At 35.2% G+C, this 19,926-nt stretch overlaps 1 protein-coding gene across 2 annotated transcripts in view; it reads left to right on the top strand.

Annotated features, from left to right (window-relative positions):
• Positions 1 to 19,926, top strand: part of LOC142336166 (oxysterol-binding protein-related protein 9-like) — a 61,819-nt gene that overhangs the window by 7,860 nt on the left and 34,033 nt on the right. For both annotated transcript variants that reach the window (XM_075384778.1, XM_075384779.1), the window contains exons 2-5: positions 1,338 to 1,497; positions 2,110 to 2,486; positions 2,849 to 2,938; positions 13,248 to 13,429. In XM_075384778.1, the coding sequence (XP_075240893.1) occupies positions 1,338 to 1,497; positions 2,110 to 2,486; positions 2,849 to 2,938; positions 13,248 to 13,429 (809 nt within the window). The remainder of the gene's footprint in view (positions 1 to 1,337; positions 1,498 to 2,109; positions 2,487 to 2,848; positions 2,939 to 13,247; positions 13,430 to 19,926) is intronic.

A 19,926-nucleotide genomic window follows, 5' to 3' on the forward strand; every position in this document is an offset into this window, starting at 1 on the left:
TAACAATTCTATTGCTAGCTGCGAAGCAATAGCAAAGGTTTCATTGATGGCGATGGCGTCGTAGTATACAATTCAAAAATTTGATGCGATAGGACGCTTTCTTTTTTAAAAAAAGATTGAGGACTCGTAGGGCAATTTGATTTTTCACAAATAATATTGAATGATGATACATGTGTTATTGTGGTGCATGGTTGCAGTTGCTTTAATTCTCCTGACGGCGGTGATAATCATTTTTATTTGACTTAGATTTTATCATAAAATTTACTGACCCTGAGTTTTGACCTTATTTTTGACATGTGTCATCGGCATGTTTAGTAAAGCGAGGTTTAGGCTGATTGTTTTATTGATATTGACGCTAAATGTTTTCAGAAATTATATGTATATTCGTGTTTTTGATGTGTTTTTTTATAGCCTCGAAGCTGTAAGCTGAGCGGAGCTATATTGCGGTGATCTTGGTTTTAACAATTCAAAGATTTCAATTATATTGGGGCGCTGTCTTTTTTACGACTCAAAGAGGAGCGTCTTTTTAAGACTCGAAGAGGCTTTATGGTTTTCTGTTTTTAAGACTCGAAGAAGACGTTGTTACATCAAGTTATGAGTAATTTCATGTGCTACTGACTTCGCTTTTTTTCAGCCAGAAGGGCTTTCCTGGCTGTGCTTTTTGGAATGGTTTGACGAATCGCTTATGGTGGGTCAGCCTTAATTTGTAGTTGCGTCCAAATTAAATTGAAAGATCATTTGTTTATCATCGCGAGTGTATAGTGACTTGGCTTGTAAGAGAAGAAAATGAAAACTTTATTACGTCTATAGTGGGCACAATTAATGGACGGACAAGTTAACGATTTAAGGGCCATTCTGTGATTTTTTTTGGCGTGTGCATCATAACATGGATGCTGATGTAATATATTTACCACCATTTGGGTCGATTGAATGGCGGACTTAGTTGCAGTTAGATGAGACGCAATAAATTAATGATGCTCTAGAGCGCAGGGTTACGTAATCCGTCATTAGCCTGATTTGTTACTTCACTGTGTTTGTTGTTTTCTTGGTCAAGATAATCGTCAAGACATTACCCCAATTTTTGACGAGCAATCGTAGACTGCGTAGCTTGACTACCTGTACTGTAAATTATTGATTAGGAATATGAGAGCTTACATTGTACCAGAATTGTAATGCAACCTTAATGTTGTTTTCTGTTCAAGTTTTAAAAGATTTAATCTGTCCTTTTAGTTTTTCATTCGGTTATTTTCAAATAGAAAAGTCCATCTTTGGTTATCATCGCAGGTGTATTGTGACTTGGCCTGAAAAATCTTGTTTTATTTGGCGTGTTTGTTTAGTGGATATTACGGGTCACCAGACAGTGCTGAAGCACCTGGCACAGCAAGTGAAAGTGGGGATGGACCTGACTAGAGTAACACTGCCTACCTTCATCTTAGAAAAGAGAAGCTTACTTGAAATGTATGCAGACTTCTTCGCTCATCCAGAGTTCTTTGTGCTGTAAGTAGAGCACAACATTTCCCCGTACTTTAATCCAATGACTCATTTTATTATCAAGGGAACATCATTGGAAGCATTAAATCAAGATGTTAGCGGGTTTTTTATTGAAATATTGCATCATATAGTACTTCAGTGAAGTGGAATCACGAGATTGAATGATCTTGAGAAAATAATTATGCGCACAAAGCTGCCCTAAAATGTTTTTAGATTCTACATTGATAGAGCTTCGGCTTTCTGACTTAGACATTTTAATCCTTTCATGCTCGACATTGCTCCTCGGTCGTTTTTTTAAATGTTTCTAACCGTTGAGTTGCTTTTAGTTTTGGGTAAAAAAACTGGTAGATTGCGCAGAACCATATTCTAATTCTACTACTGAGTTATAATTTAATTGACTATTTGTAGTTACAGTCCCGCACCCCAGCCCGCTCAACAGCCAGCAATTTTTTTTATAAGCATGTGCTAATATGATATGCGCGTTTTTCATTCAACCAATACGTTCCACAATGATGGTTACTAATATCAATTATAGGATATGATATCCTACTAGAGGGAAGAGAAATATTTCCCGGTATTTTAATGCTCATTTTTGAAAAAGGTTTTGTTTGTGTTTAGAACTACCGGGGAGTCAAATCCCAAGCTGCGCTTCATGTACATCGTCAAATGGTATCTGTCCTCCTTTCACACGGGGCGAAAAGGCGCTGTTGCCAAGAAACCCTTCAACCCAATCCTGGGTGAAATCTTCCGCTGTCACTGGAAGCTACCGACAACAATAGTGCAATCTTTCTCCGATAACTTACTTCCTAAGTGCGACTCGGCAGAACTGAGTTGCTTAGATAACAATAATAAAGCTGCAGATACGAATGGTGCAACTAGTTACGCGGATGATCCACAACATGTCGATAGACTGCTGACTGATTCAGGTCCAGTGCCATGGAGCTGCTCCACAGATGCTACTTTTGTCGCTGAACAAGTTTCTCACCATCCTCCTAGTAAGTTACACGTAATAATAAAATGTTCAAGCAGCAATAATCTGAATAAACTGTAGCCTAGAAAAGTAACCTAACTTGACAGGACATCAGTAGGTCCCAATGGACCTAGTCAAGTGATGACCAGAAGCGGTGCATCAAGATGAAAGCTTTCTTTTCGTCCAATGAGAAGAAAATGAACCATGATTCATCACTTAATCGTAGAACATTGTCTGTGATATTCATTGTGAAATTTGAATTTTGAAATTTAAGGCGGGTTGAATCCATATACTCAATGAGGGAAAACTAGCGCTACCACAACCACTACTAGCAAGGCTTTATTAACATACGAAAGTAATGAGTCTAATTTTTATCATTTGTTTCAGTTTCGGCCTTCTATGCAGAGTGCATAAGCAAAAAGGTTGAAGTGAACGGATACATCCACCCAAAGAGCAAGTTTATGGGGCTTTCAATTGGTAAGTATTACTTACCAATATTTAAAAAATCTCGCGTGCAACAAATTGATGCTTGTAGTCTATTGATGCAACAAATTGTGCAGTACATTATATTTTGAATTCGTATCAACCGTTTTGCCTCTTCAGAATAAAGTCAAGGCGAGAGTCTACCCCAGCTTAGTAAAGGTAGAATTTTATCACCCGATCACTCAATAGGTTTTAATTGCTCTCAAACAAATTTTGTGCATAGTTTAAAGGGCTAGGATATATGCGTCGCCTTATTGGCAACATGATGACGTTCTTCATCGAAATGGTTTCAGGTTTTGCTCATTTTTAAAGCTAGAGGGTTAATTTTTTGTTCAATCTTTTTTATACTAATGAAAGCAAGGAGGATCAAGAAAACAAGCGTAGTGGACGAGAAAAAAATAACAGTTGTCTTCAACTTTCCGCTTTGTTGGTAGTTTATACGGGCTTCAAAACCCAACGTTCGGGGTACCAATTTGCTCTCGAAGCCAGATATTTTAAGCGTCACTCGTCGTAATCAGCTAGGGAAAAAAAGGAAACTGGCCATTTTTGCCTACAGCTGATCAACAATTTCGCATTTCAGCAACAAAAGGTCACGTCGAAACCGGCTTTCAAACTCAAAAAAACCGCGACAAAGATTTTAATTTATCCAGATGTCGATGTGTTTTGTGATTGAGATATTACATTGAATCCTTGCTCCAGGTTATAGCAGCTTGTAAAAACGTACCAATGCAATAAAATTAAAAGATAAATTTAGATAGCCGCCAGCCTCTCGACGGCTATTATTTAGACGCTCTTCTTTTTTTACAGTTCAAAGAACTTGAATTGTATTGGGGCGCTGTCTTTAAGATCTGTTCACACATGTTAATGATTTTTGAATTGAAATTGGAGTGATGATTTTGGTCACGCCGAAGCAGGAAGTAGAGCCAAAAAGCGTGAATTTTTTTCGCTCTAATTTTAAAGTAGTGAGAAAACGGTGTTTGAATAAAAATTCGCTTTCTCGCTAGTGTTTTTTTTGCTCACATGCGGCTGTTTTGGATTTTGGATTGGATTTTTTTTGGATTGGATTTTTATAGCTGCGAAGCTGTAAGCTGAGCTGTGCTATATTGCGGTATCTTGCATATGTGTAATAAAGGTCCCTAATGAAAGGGCTTCTGCGCAATGAATTTTAACAAGCTTTATTAATTTATCGCTGAATGTTTTTTACATAGCTTTTTGAGCGGCGTCGATACCTTTTTGAACTTATATCTGTATCTGTTTCTATCTCTATTATACGGCACGCAAGTCTATTGTTTCGGAGCTATTTCGGCAATCTGCCGGATATGTTTTTCTAAATGGTTTTCCCAATCCATTCATAGTTCATTCTAGGCCTAGTTTTTTGTTTGAACTAGATATCTATTTCTCGATAGTGCTTTTTTGTTCATCTGCGGCATTTTGACATTGATCAGTTTTTTTTAAAAAAAATTTTTGATCTGATATTTGGGAAATAGTTTTCCCAAAGAATTTGAATTGTATTGGGGCGCCGTCTTTTCTCATCTGTTCACACATTTTCTTGATTTTTGAAGTCAAATTTCAGTGATGATTTTGGTCACGCCGAAACAGGAAATGGGTCGAAAAAGCAAATGGTTTTGTGGCGTGCAATTTTTTTTGCTCTAATTTTAAAGCAGAGTGAGAAAATGGTGTTTGAATAAAATTTTGTTTTCTCGCTTTTTTGTTCACATGCGGTAATTTCACTTTGATTTTTTACTGTTTTTTCGATTTTTTATATCGAGTTTTTTTCTAAATGGCATTCCCAATCCATTCATAATTCCTTTGACTTTAGCTGAAGAAACGTTGATTGTAGGCGGTCTTTAGCTCTATTAAAATCTTTGGGAGAAAGCATATTAAGATACTTACGTGAAACCAATGGAAATTTTGAAAGGAAAGTCACCGTGAGTTGAATTACTGAATGATAATACAGAGTTATAGAAAATTATCGAATTTTTTGGTTCTCTAGTTTCAAAAATTGGGTTAACGTTGAATAGGTAAGATAGTTAAAAAAGATAAATTAATAGAAAGAAGTTCAATGACATTTCCTGTGAATTCTTCCGAAATTGTAATAGGTATTTCCGTAATTCTTAACGGAAGATTATCCTTTTTTGATCTACTGAGTATCGGGATGCAGTAATTGAATTGTCTTTCAATTGTCTTTGGCTGTTTCAATCACAACGTAAGTCAGTTGGGTGGCTACTTTTTAGCAATCTTCTGGTTATTTTTTTAGTTTAAGCTATATGTTTATAGTCTTCAATCGCTTTTTTTCTGGTAAAAGTAGACGAACAGCTTCCAACGGGATTCAAATGATGATTTTTTGGTTTCTGAAATAGTCAAACAGCACCAAAATAAAAAGAAACAGAATTGCTGAAGATCGGACCAAGCTGTCCGAAAACCTAAGACAATTCAAGACGCATATACTTTAAAATGATGCCATATACGTTAGTCTGGTATACCCAAATGAAACAGAAACCTGTCGTAGCAAACATTATTGGCGCTAGCATAAAGTTATCAGTTTTAGATACCATTTTCCGCCGTCAGCCTCTCAAACGGTTATTATTTAAGCGCTCTCCTTTTTTTACAATTCAAAGAATTTGAATTGTGTTGGGGCGCTGTCTCTTTTAAGATCTGTTCACACATTTTCATTATTTTTTGAGATCAAGTTGGTGTAGAGATTTTGGTCACGCCGAAGCAGGAAGTGGAGCCAAAAAGCGAGTGGTTTTGAGGCGTGAAATTTTCTCACTCGAAATAAGTTGAGTTAGAAAACGGTGTTTGAACAAAAATTCGCTTTCTCGATAGTTATTTTTTTGTTCAAGTGCGGCAATTTCATTTTGATTTTTACTATTTCCATTGTTTTGATCGGATTTTTTTTCTAACTGGTTTTCCCAAGCATTCAGTGCTCATTCGAGATCTAGTTTTTTGTTTCAGGACTTGTCCTGCTGTTTTTTTAATTCGCTTTACTTTCTGATCACGTTTTTTGTTTTACATACGTCACGATTTTCCCGCTTGACTTTTGACTTCCTTCACTCACTGTTTCAACTGAATGGATTTTAATTTTTTTCACGTATTGAGTTGCGTAATGTAGTGATTACGGTTAACGTGAAAAGAGCAAAAATCAAAAGAAACAATATAATTTTTATAAAGCGCGGTCGTTGAGTCATAATGCATTAGGTTATCAAAGTTCAATAAAGCGATTGCTAGCTGGCCTTAGTAATATGCTTAATAGCCGTCAGTTTAGTAGCAGAATTAAGTGTAATTTTAGAATCTAACCGAATAGGCAACATTCGCACACCAAATGAGAACACGTCGACACTTTCAATTTCTCTCTTTTTTCAATTTTTTCTTATGTTTCAATCCCATTCTGCATCAACCGGGTCAACGGCGGCTTTTTTCGGGCTATTTGCTGACTATGATTTTTATTGAATTGCAATTATTTAGCTGATCATAAATTTAAAGTTTTTGCTCTGTTTCCTTTTTCTAAAGAAAATGTTATTTTTAATTGCTCTCAAACGAAGTTTGTAGCAATTATATTAGTCCTGTCGGTCTTTTTTTGCGATTTTTCGCTTGACCAATTTTTCGTCTGACGCTTTTGACTTTTCGTCCTCAAAAACGGGATAAACAGGTAGCGCCCAGCGGGCATTATGTGCTCTTAGAGCCTTTCAGGTCTGTTTCAGCTCAAACTGTCTTGGAGACTTATGCTTATGGTGTGAGGGGCGGTTTCTTAGAGGTTGACACCCCCCCTTTGTTGACCCCCCACCCCCACTATTGGCTCCACCCCCCCCCCCCCCCCACCGCGATTTTGCCTCCCCCCCCCCCCCCCCACCCAGTGCTGCCCCCATCTGCCCCCCCCCCCCCGTGGCTAGCTACTGACCAAGCCAACCGCTCGCCGGTCGTTTAAGAGCAATTCGCCCGACGTTAGTCGTTTATGTTTTCATAATCTTTGTAAATAAATTGAAGTTGTTCTGCTCACTGTTCAACTTTCGGTTTCCAAAGTAAAGATTGCAAAATCTGTCATTTTTGAAACTCAGCTGAAAAATCTGCATTTTTCAGGAAAATTGTTGACCTGGGAAGTTTCTGAGGAAAAAATGAGTATGGCTTGGTAGTTTTGGAAATGGTCTGTGCTTAGTTGTATAATGTGCTTTTTAAACATTATTTCTAATGTTTAAATCATCACTGAAATTTTTCAAGCTTAACATTCTACAAATTTTTAATTGCTCTCGAACGAAGTTTGAAGCATTTATTGTAAACTTGGGCATTTTTGTATGCAAAATTTTTGCTTGAGTTTTTTGTTCTATATTTTTTTTTGGATTTTACTTCCCGAGTGACTTTTTTACGCTTGACTTCTTGATTTTCACTTGAAATAAATTGCTCTTATTCAGACAATAAGGCTTTCGCTATAATAATATCGATTGTAAGAAAAGCTTTCAGAAGGCCTTGATAGCTGAGTGGTTAATGCTTTAGTGTATTGCATCGGAGGTCGGGGTTTGAACCCCTCCTCGGCCAGATTTTATTGCACCCATCAAAAATCTAAGCTACCCATTTGAATAAAATTGTCCCGCTTGTCGATCGAGAGCAATTTGTTCGTTAATCGGTTTTTGTTAACTACAGATAGGTCAATATTTCAATGAATCATGTCATAGATTTAGTCAGTTTTGTTTGTGCATTTGGTGTTTTCGACTGAACTTTTTAAACTGACAAACTTTAAAAAAAGAATTTATTTATCTGATGTGAGCTGATTTTAAACAATAATATTAAATTGAGTAAAATCTCAGCACCAGAAGAGACAGGCAACGAGGCCGTCAGGCCAGCATAAAAACCTGCCCTAAGAGAATTTTGAAAATATTTTTGATCATTTAAAGACATTTAAATTAAATATATCAATTTACTGCAGAAGAAAAAAATCCTAACGTTGCATATAAACAAATTAAGTTTACGACAATTAAATCTTGCATTAAAAAAAATAATAAAAAAATAATTATATCTTAGGGCAAAAAAGACACTCGGCAAACGTATTCGAAGACTTGTTTCAGGTACATTTAAACATAAGAAAAAAATTCAGTAAAAAAATTAAAATACATCTGCAAATTTGACCTCAACTAAGTGGAAAAAAATACAAGTATTCATACACGCTTTTGTTTTCACTAAAATAAGACCCGGTAACCACGACTTTTTCATCACATATCTGGGCCATAAATGGCATTTGAAATTCTCCTAGGTAACCAGAAGTAGAGGAATTTGAAAAATTCCTCTTGCTGAAAATTTTTCTAAGTATTTTTCCAAAAAATCGACAAAAAAATGCAAATTTCTCGGCTTCTAGAGGTCGTACGAGGCTCATTTTTGGGCATAAAAAATCAAAGTTAAAAAAAATTGGTGCCAGCCCCACCCCCTCATGGGCAGGAAGCTGGCACCAAATAACGTCTTCCCAAAAATCGCACCCCAGCAACGTACACTTTTTGAAATTATTACAGATTTTATTATTTTCAAAAAGCAAGCTAAGTTGTCAAGCCAGCACATCTAGAAAAAAGGTATTATTATTTCAAGAATACTGAAAACAACAAAGAAGAAACAAAATTAGAAACTAAAAATATGTCTAACAGGTTCTGGGTTTTGCAGAATATAGCTCGTTTTTTTACTATGGTAAAACTTTATTATTTTGGAAAAAGTCCACTCCATCATATCATCTGGAAGAACTTGATTAATTCGCAGAAGATTATACAATTTAGTGGCACGAGACTTAATTGAATATCTTTCAATTTGAATTTGAAGCTTACATAAGGGTTCTTGCAGAAGTTGTATTTTTGACAATCTTGTGACTTTTTGTGATGAAATAACAAAAAAATTTTGAGCGAATCAATTGAGCAAATTTTGAAGATGGATCTTAACACAAACTTCAAGAGCTCATATATATGAAGTTCATAAACTGTTAAACACTCATTTTTTATGAGGATGTCATCGCAACTATCTCTTTTTTTCTGAAGTATATCAATTTTAAAATTTTCTGCATGATAAATATAGGTTCCAGGGCTTTATAACTGCAACAACCAAAAACAAGAATTCCATATTGAATTATCGGAACTACATTGGTCTTATAATAATTCATTAGTTCAAATTTAGGCACGAAGTGCCTGAGCTTAGATATTATACCTGATTGTTTACCGAGTCTCGTTTCAACATATTCAATATGCGAGCGAAAAGAAAGCTTATTATCAACATACACATCAAGGTACTTACAAAGAGGCTTGACTAAAATAGGGCAAGAGTTAAATAGGAAGAAAAGATTGGAAGCACTAGGTTTCAAATTCAATTGAATTGTTTTAGATAAATTTAACGCGAGTTTGTTTGAATTTAGCCATTTACCAAGCATTAAGAGGTTACTAGCGAGGTGATCTATTTGTTCATCTGCAGCCATTAAGCTAGTGTCATCGGCGAAGAGCAAAACCTTTATGTCTGTAAATGCAACTGTCAGATCATCAATATAAATCAGAAATAGAAGAGGTCCTAATATTGAACCCTGCGGGACTCCCATTGACTTCAACTCGCTGATGTCTATCACTTAAGTAGGAAATTAGCCACGCTAAGCAGTTACCTCTGAAGCCTAATCTTTCAAGTTTAGAGAGTAGAATGAAGTGATCAAGAGTATCAAAGGCTTTCTTTAGATCTAAGAAGAAGCCGATTACTTTTTTACATGAACGGGATCTGACCTTTAGTTAAATCAACTAAGGCATCAATTGTGCTGTGTTTTGCGCGAAAACCAGATTGTTTGTTATATAGAAAAGAAAAACGTTCCATTATATTCTATTATATTCTATTATATATAGAATATAATAGAATTATTATATTCTATTATATATAAAATGATACATTCTATTAAATTTTACCCTCTCAAATATTTTACTCAATTTGTTAGCAGACTAATGGGCCGATAATTATTTACATCAGTTTTAAATCCTTCTTGGAACAGGGGTTACCTTTGCTTTTTTCAACTTATCAGGGAAAACACCTTGATTCATGGACTTGTTTATTCAGCAAGTTAAATATGGTGCAATAATTGTACTCGTCGTTTCAATTATTAGATTGCTTATATAATCATCACCCGAAGATTTGTTTTCTAGATTTTGTTTGATTTCTAGGATCTCTTGTTAAGTTACAGGAAAGAAATACATTGATTTTCTCTACTCTTGAAATTTTCAATTTCTTCCGATGGTGGCAGATTTCGGATAACATCTTTTGCTGTACTAGTGAAATGATCGTTGAAGGCCTCAGCTATATCAATTTGGGATGGCTCATTATCATCTGCTTGTAGCACATCTAGATAGGGAACGCTGTTTGCATTTTTCTGTTCACCTTTGATCTCATTTAATAATTTATCTGTCTGTCTTGACTCTCCAACAGACGATTTAAATTTTTTGAGGTTAAATTGTTTCTTAGTCGTCTCCACTGCTTTTTGAAAAGTATTACGCATGCCCTTAAGAACTTTAAGATAGTCGCTATTATGGGGGTTCATTTTCCAGTTTTTGTGTGCTTTATTTCGTTTATTTCGAAGGGATTTTAACTTAATATTATACCATGGCTAGGTTTCCTTGTTCTTATAAGGATACTTAAAGCAAGAATTGACTGAATTACTTGATATAGTCTGCTCAACGTTGTTTTTTTTAAATTTTTCATACAATTCTCGAAAATTCTGGACTTGCGAAGGATTCTTAGGGGAAGATGTAGTACGATAGGCAACTTTTTTTGATTTTAAAGATCTGTAACATAGTTGGATAGTGTTCGGCAAGTTCCTCGTTTTTTAGAACATATATTTCACTTTTGGATACATTTTGAAATATAAAATGGTCAAGGCATGTTGATGAGTTCACTGTTACACGTGTTGGTTCCATTGGTCCAATTTCAAAGCCATTTGAATCAACAACACTTTAGTAATTTTTTGTTAACAGGTTTTATTCCAAAATATTTATATTGAAGTCGCCACAAATTATGAGAGGAGTTTTGTTTGAGCTTTTAACACTTAGAAAATTATCAAGAGCGTCAACAAACTCAAGCTTATTCGCTTTTGGTTTATTATATACAGCGGCAATGAAAAACTTGTAATTATTGCAAGCATTTCTCCCACTACGGCTCTGTCAAAATCAACTTGATGCTTATTCAATAGGTTACATTAATTTTTCAATTGAATCATGACACCGCCGCCTAATGTCCTATTTTTTTTGCAATATATTGGGAGTATCCATTCACAAGAAACAATTTCGGATCATCGTTATCAGTCAACCAAGTTTCAGTAAGACACAAAATATCTGGTGGAGACTCAAGACTTAAAACTAGTGCTTCCAATTTTTCAAGGTGCAATTTGAAAAGGCGATTGTTAACATTAAGCACAGATAAAGATTTTAATTTAGTTTCCAATTTCAGATGGTTCCCATGTAAAATATCCGGACTTAGGAAAGCATTGTAGTACATCATTTATGTTATATCCCAGGTCTAAACGAGCTTGATAAAGATCATTAACTTTATACAGCTTTGGTTATCTTTGCGAATACCATACTCTTTCAAAGCGGGCGTCTTTTTGCATAATCTTAACAAAATTCAGTAGAGGATTCGTAAGGTCTTCATACACTTTGACATCTTCGAACACTTGAGAATTAACCGTCGGCTTCTTGTTTTGACATTATTGATTCTTTGGCGACTCTTCTGGCAAAGCGGGCAATAATTGGCTTAGGTCTGACTAATGTCTGACTCATTAATTCGAGCTCCAATGGTATTCGCTAGTGACACTACATGTTTCATCGTCACTTCCAATTTTTCAGATAATGGTTCACCTTGCGCATTTTTTTCGATGACCTCTTCGATTCCTACAATTCGAATGTTCTCGTGTCTGTTGTACATCTCGAGGGCTTCGGCCTCCGACAGGGACCTTAACAGAGACCTTTCTTCCGCATTGCCAACTTCCTGATAGACTTCTTCCATAATACTCGTCTTTAGATCTTCCATCTCTTTCTTTAGCAGTGTCTTCATAGAGCGCATTACTCCCGTCTTGACTTGATCAACGATAGTTGGAATCGATTCTTCAATTGCTTCTTTGACTGTTGCTTTTATAAGCTTAACCAGTTCTCCTTGCTCTTCAGTAGGACTCAGCTCACAGTGCTTTCTTTTCTGATCTTGTTTCCCGATAGGCGTTTGATCCATGTAACGTAAGGCTGGTGGTTGCAGATTTGTATCATTGTTCAAAGAATCACTCGTCACTGACGCAGATTCACTCATTTGCCTTCTCTGAAACTATTTAATAAGTTTATCACAACAATTAGGCTTGTTTTTTGTCGAATAAAAAGTGGAAAATCAGGCGGCTTTGAGTGGAAGTGGTGTTTTGCGGAGATTTAGTAATCTCCGAAGTGAACTCTCCACTTAGATTGCAAGAGTTTCTGATGTTTCTTTTTTGCCCAAATATGTCAAAGAACGAATGTTTTGCAATTTTCTCTCCTTGGATGAAGATATTTATATCAAAATCAGTTCTTAAAATGAGCATTATGCCCTGTATGGTAAATTTCCAGCCTTGTCTGTTTGTCTCAAACATTTTCTATGTTAGTTTTCCACAGTAATGTCTCATCTAAGTAACAAACCGATTAATTTGGAGGACACGTTAAAAGTTTTTATTTTCTATAGAAATTTGTCTCGACAATGGTATTTAAACAATCCCTTCTCTTCAAATTGAAACAAGAAAATTGTAATAGGTTGCAAACCGTAGATCTACGTCAGGTGTTGAGTTGCGCCAATTTTATTATTTATGCGTGATAGTTTCACCTGTCAGAATTTTTTCCAGTTTCCAGATGAACTTATGGGGCTCGCTAATCGATGGCTAAATGTTTGGAAATGTTGATAATTTTGTTAATAATTTTGCTCCAGGTCATTAAGTTAAAAGACTGACAATGAAATCAATGCTTTTTAACGTGGAAATTGAAGCCTTTGGGAAGTGTCTATTTTAACCGCTGAGCAATTTAATTGGCTAGAATTTGTTGATCGAGAACAATTTGTTAAACGGCGGATGGTTATGCTCTTGTTTTGCGAAGCGCCAAAAAATTAAATTTGATATTTTCAACTATTTTGTTTGCGATCTTGCAATATACATACATTATTCCAATTGTTTTGCTAAATATGTTAGATCTTTTCGCCCAAGCTAAGCATTTATTTATTGGCCACCAAGAAGCTAACGTAAACTTAGGAGCATGCAGAGTACAGAGTGGATTAGCAGACAATTTTCAATTAATGTTCGATATATGTTTAGGTGTCACAATGATCGGAGAGGCCAAAGTAAAACTGTTAGAGAGGAACGAGACGTATACTGTGAATTTCCCCAATGGCTTCGGCAGATCTATCTTGACTGTGCCCTGGTCAGAGTTGGGAGGCAAATGTGTGATCAGTTGCGACTCATCTGGCTACAAAGCAGTTATCAATTTTCACACCAAAGTACGTTTGTCAGTTTCTAGATCAAGGGACGATATGTTTACAGACCGAACTACTTAAAATGATTCATGTTCTGAGTATAATAAATGGCTGACAAGACGAAGTTAAACGTACAAATGGTAGGTGATATATCGGAAAATCTTTCAAGTACCAATCAAAGTACGTTCTAAAGTTTTACGTCTTATGAAGGATTAAACAGCTCGGGGGGGGGGGGGGGGGGGGTTCGGTTCCGAAGAATGTAAAAGAAACTTTAGAGATGTAAAAGAGATTTTAATCTGAGCATTTAGGAGATTTATATGCTGGCAAACCCCAAGTAATGGGGGTTGCTAGCATAAGTATCTCCTGAATGCTCAGATTTAAAATCTCAGAGCGCCTTTCATATTTTTGAACCCCACACCCCCCCCAGAGCGCCAGCTGGCTACATCCCTGAGCCCCAGCTGGCTACTACTGAAGCCAACAGCTCGCCAGTCGTTTGAGAGCAATTAGCCTGACGTCAATGCGTTGTTTTATTTGTTAATAGCCGCGTCAGCAATTCCAGGCGGCTATTATAGCGCTCCTAATTTTTTTACAATCCAGGAATTGGATTGTATTGGTTCTGTCTTTTTACAATTCAAAAATTGGATTGTATTGGTGCTCTGTCTTTTTTACAATCCAAGAATTGGATTGTATTGGTGCTCTGTCTTTTTTACAATTCAAAGAATTTGAATTGTATTGGGGCGCTGTCTTTTTTTTTAAGATCTGTTCACACATTTTCATGATTTTTGAAGTCAAATTGGAGAAGTGATTTTGGTCACGCCGAAACAGGAAGTGGAGCGAAAAAGCGAGTGGTTTTGCGGCGTGAAATTTTTTCGCTCTAAATTTAAAGTAGAGTGAGAAAACGGTGTTTGAACAAAAATTCGTTTTCTCGCTAGTGGTTTTTTTGTTCACATGCGGCAATTTCACTTTGATTTTTACAGTTTTTTCGTTTTTTTGGATCGGATTTTTTTCTACATGGTTTTCCCAATCCATTCATAGTCCGTTCTAGGTCTAGTTTTCTGTTTAGTCAATGAAAATTCTTTGAATTGTACGTCAGGACTTGTCCTGCTATGTTTTTTTATTTTTGTAAGATGTTTTCACACCTGTTTTCATGACTTTGAGCTTTCAAAACGGGATAAACAGGTAAAGCTCAGCAGGCATCAAGTTTCATTAGAGGCCCAAAGTGAATTTCAGTAGTCCCTCAAGTACTCAGTGGTGAAGCTACTGGGAAGGCCGTAATTCAAGAATAAAGGTCATTTATGGGAGTTTTTGAGCCTAAAATAATGAAATTTTTAGCACTTTTTCGTCATTTTTTTGGATTTTTTGTTAGATCAGTCTGAAATTGAGGTTTATTAAAGTTGATAAAGGTCCTTTGCAAGACGTAATTGCTTTTTACGGCCACTTTAAGAGCTATATCTATTGCTTTTCCCAGCATAAACACGGTAATTTATACTAATTTTTTCAAATTTTTTGAAAATTTTTGTCATTTATTTGAGTTTTTTTCAGACATTGATGTCCAAAAACCTCCTCTGGGGTTTTAGGTTATTGCATAGTTTCTAGTGGTAATGAAGTGTTTTTTAACATTTTAACTTCGTGAATTTTAACATTTTTTCTAAAATCAATTTTGGTTTTTTTCAAACTTTCTGACCTTTGTCATTATTCAAGTTTTCCAGCCTCAGGGGGCAACAAGTCTCATCTAGGGTTTGCTAACAGTTAACTGAAAGTATTTTTTGGCCATGGAATGGTATTCAACATATTAATATCTTTCACCAATTTTTTGATAAAGTTGAAAATTTTTTCTTCAATTTTTGAAATTTTTATTCAGTGGCCATGGAACCTCCTATAGGGTTTGCTAGTTTGTTAATACATAGTTTCTAGGGGCAATAAATAGTTTTCAATTTTCTAGTATTGCAAATGTAACGATTTTTTAAATAAAGCTTGCAATTTAAAATTTTCGATTGTTTTCAAATTTTTCGATTTTTTTGTCATTCTCTGAGTTTAACTATCTTTACTGGCCAACGAAACTTTTTAAATGTTCTAGACGGTTTACAAAACAGAACTCCAGAGTAAAAAATTGTTTTGACCTTTTATAGCCCTTTTTTTGGAAATTTTCTTTAAGTTTTCTCTTAATTTCTCGATGCATTTGTCATATTTGTCCAGTTTATCTACTTTTAGTGGCAGATTCATCTCTTTTGAAGTTTTTGCTTGTGTTAATGAGTATTTTGAATTGAGTCATATATGGCCTTCAGGTTAAAAGCTTCAAGGGTTTTAGCAATGATCGTTTTCTTTTGTTAAGTTTGTTTTATTCTTTTAGTTTCTCAACTTTTGAGATTTTGTCTTGTTGGCTGGGATTGTTCAATTGATCTGCTGGTCAGGTTCATTAGGTCTGTCTTTCATCCAATTACTTGGATTGTATTTCAGGACTTGTCCTGCTATGTTTTTTATTTTTGTAAGAATAGGTGTGATAAAAGGTGTGGTTTTCACACCTTTTATCATGACTTTGAGCTTTCAAAACGGGATAAACCGGTAAAACTCAGCGGGCATCAAGTTTCATTAGAGGTCCTTAGCCGCGTTTAGTAGTCCTCCAAGTGCTTAGAGTGGTGAAGCAACTGGTAAGGCCGTATTTCAAGATTAACAGGTCGTCTTTAGGAGTTTTTGAGCCAAAAATGTTGCAATTTTTTGTTGAACCAGTCTAAACTAGAGGTTTGTAAAAGTTGATAAAGGTCATCAAGAGAAAATTACTCTTTTTGACCATTTTAAGAGCTATATCTTTTGGTACTATCTTTCGGTACTCGAAACATAAACACGCAAATTTATACGAATTTTTATAAATTTTTAAGTTTTTGAAAATTTTGTCATTTTTAATAGCCGCACAGCGATAGCTGGGGCTATTATTGGCCTTCTCTTGGTTTTTAATTCGTCGTCATGATTTTTGTTACAAACATATGACGTCACAGCCACTTTTTGTTCATTCGTTCATGCAATTTCAACTGAATTGCATGTGTGACGTCATTTTTCGTTCTTAGTGGAGCTAGTTTCTTGTTCATGCACGTGATTAAATTTTTGGTCACACTTGACTTACCTCACTCTCATAAATGACTTCCTCACTTTGAAATTGACTTTTATTTACTTTAATTCAAAGAGATAAGGTCAAATGGGTGTGTTTCACTCTAAATGAAGGTTATTTGAGATCAGCTAATAGAGGCAGCAATAACTTATACAGATTTTTAATCAAAATATAGCAGATCAGCCTTCAATGAAAAGACGAATTTTTTTGGTCTGTCTTTTTTACTGTTTTTTTTAGACGGCAGATCAACAAATCTATGGCGGCTATTTTCTGGCAACCTGCCAGCTATGTTTTCAGCCCTAGTTGTCAAGCAACCTCCTGCACGGTTTGATAATAGGTTACTGCATAATAGTTTTTAGTAGTAATAGAATGGTTTTCAACATTTTAACATCACGAATTTTAGCATTTTTTAAAAATAAAACTTGCATATTTCTTCAAAGATCTGAAACTGGAATTGGATTGTATTGGTTCTGTCTTTTTACAATTCAAAAATTGGATTGTATTCGTGCTCTGTCTTTTTTACAATCCAAGAATTGGATTGTATTGGTGCTCTGTCTTTTTTACAATTCAAAGAATTTGAATTGTATTGGGGCGCTGTCTTTTTTTTTAAGATCTGTTCACACATTTTCATGATTTTTGAAGTCAAATTGGAGAAGTGATTTTGGTCACGCCGAAACAGGAAGTGGAGCAAAAAAGCGAGTGGTTTTGCGGCGTGAAATTTTTTCGCTCTAAATTTAAAGTAGAGTGAGAAAACGGTGTTTGAACAAAAATTCGTTTTCTCGCTAGTGGTTTTTTTGTTCACATGCGGCAATTTCACTTTGATTTTTACAGTTTTTTCGTTTTTTTGGATCGGATTTTTTTCTACATGGTTTTCCCAATCCATTCATAGTCCGTTCTAGGTCTAGTTTTCTGTTTAGTCAATGAAAATTTTTTGAATTGTACGTCAGGACTTGTCCTGCTATGTTTTTTTATTTTTGTAAGATGTTTTCACACCTGTTTTCATGACTTTGAGCTTTCAAAACGGGATAAACAGGTAAAGCTCAGCAGGCATCAAGTTTCATTAGAGGCCCAAAGTGAATTTCAGTAGTCCCTCAAGTACTCAGTGGTGAAGCTACTGGGAAGGCCGTAATTCAAGAATAAAGGTCATTTATGGGAGTTTTTGAGCCTAAAATAATGAAATTTTTAGCACTTTTTCGTCATTTTTTTGGATTTTTTGTTAGATCAGTCTGAAATTGAGGTTTATTAAAGTTGATAAAGGTCCTTTGCAAGACGTAATTGCTTTTTACGGCCACTTTAAGAGCTATATCTATTGCTTTTCCCAGCATAAACACGGTAATTTATACTAATTTTTTCAAATTTTTTGAAAATTTTTGTCATTTATTTGAGTTTTTTTCAGACATTGATGTCCAAAAACCTCCTCTGGGGTTTTAGGTTATTGCATAGTTTCTAGTGGTAATGAAGTGTTTTTTAACATTTTAACTTCGTGAATTTTAACATTTTTTCTAAAATCAATTTTGGTTTTTTTCAAACTTTCTGACCTTTGTCATTATTCAAGTTTTCCAGCCTCAGGGGGCAACAAGTCTCATCTAGGGTTTGCTAACAGTTAACTGAAAGTATTTTTTGGCCATGGAATGGTATTCAACATATTAATATCTTTCACCAATTTTTTGATAAAGTTGAAAATTTTTTCTTCAATTTTTGAAATTTTTATTCAGTGGCCATGGAACCTCCTATAGGGTTTGCTAGTTTGTTAATACATAGTTTCTAGGGGCAATAAATAGTTTTCAATTTTCTAGTATTGCAAATGTAACGATTTTTTAAATAAAGCTTGCAATTTAAAATTTTCGATTGTTTTCAAATTTTTCGATTTTTTTGTCATTCTCTGAGTTTAACTATCTTTACTGGCCAACGAAACTTTTTAAATGTTCTAGACGGTTTACAAAACAGAACTCCAGAGTAAAAAATTGTTTTGACCTTTTATAGCCCTTTTTTTGGAAATTTTCTTTAAGTTTTCTCTTAATTTCTCGATGCATTTGTCATATTTGTCCAGTTTATCTACTTTTAGTGGCAGATTCATCTCTTTTGAAGTTTTTGCTTGTGTTAATGAGTATTTTGAATTGAGTCATATATGGCCTTCAGGTTAAAAGCTTCAAGGGTTTTAGCAATGATCGTTTTCTTTTGTTAAGTTTGTTTTATTCTTTTAGTTTCTCAACTTTTGAGATTTTGTCTTGTTGGCTGGGATTGTTCAATTGATCTGCTGGTCAGGTTCATTAGGTCTGTCTTTCATCCAATTACTTGGATTGTATTTCAGGACTTGTCCTGCTATGTTTTTTATTTTTGTAAGAATAGGTGTGATAAAAGGTGTGGTTTTCACACCTTTTATCATGACTTTGAGCTTTCAAAACGGGATAAACCGGTAAAACTCAGCGGGCATCAAGTTTCATTAGAGGTCCTTAGCCGCGTTTAGTAGTCCTCCAAGTGCTTAGAGTGGTGAAGCAACTGGTAAGGCCGTATTTCAAGATTAACAGGTCGTCTTTAGGAGTTTTTGAGCCAAAAATGTTGCAATTTTTTGTTGAACCAGTCTAAACTAGAGGTTTGTAAAAGTTGATAAAGGTCATCAAGAGAAAATTACTCTTTTTGACCATTTTAAGAGCTATATCTTTTGGTACTATCTTTCGGTACTCGAAACATAAACACGCAAATTTATACGAATTTTTATAAATTTTTAAGTTTTTGAAAATTTTGTCATTTTTAATAGCCGCACAGCGATAGCTGGGGCTATTATTGGCCTTCTCTTGGTTTTTAATTCGTCGTCATGATTTTTGTTACAAACATATGACGTCACAGCCACTTTTTGTTCATTCGTTCATGCAATTTCAACTGAATTGCATGTGTGACGTCATTTTTCGTTCTTAGTGGAGCTAGTTTCTTGTTCATGCACGTGATTAAATTTTTGGTCACACTTGACTTACCTCACTCTCATAAATGACTTCCTCACTTTGAAATTGACTTTTATTTACTTTAATTCAAAGAGATAAGGTCAAATGGGTGTGTTTCACTCTAAATGAAGGTTATTTGAGATCAGCTAATAGAGGCAGCAATAACTTATACAGATTTTTAATCAAAATATAGCAGATCAGCCTTCAATGAAAAGACGAATTTTTTTGGTCTGTCTTTTTTACTGTTTTTTTTAGACGGCAGATCAACAAATCTATGGCGGCTATTTTCTGGCAACCTGCCAGCTATGTTTTCAGCCCTAGTTGTCAAGCAACCTCCTGCACGGTTTGATAATAGGTTACTGCATAATAGTTTTTAGTAGTAATAGAATGGTTTTCAACATTTTAACATCACGAATTTTAGCATTTTTTAAAAATAAAACTTGCATATTTCTTCAAAGATCTGAAACTGGAATTGGATT

The sequence above is a fragment of the Convolutriloba macropyga genome, chromosome 3 (assembly GCF_964194025.1).
Source record: "Convolutriloba macropyga chromosome 3, txConMacr16.3, whole genome shotgun sequence".
Taxonomy (NCBI): domain Eukaryota; kingdom Metazoa; phylum Xenacoelomorpha; order Acoela; family Convolutidae; genus Convolutriloba; species Convolutriloba macropyga.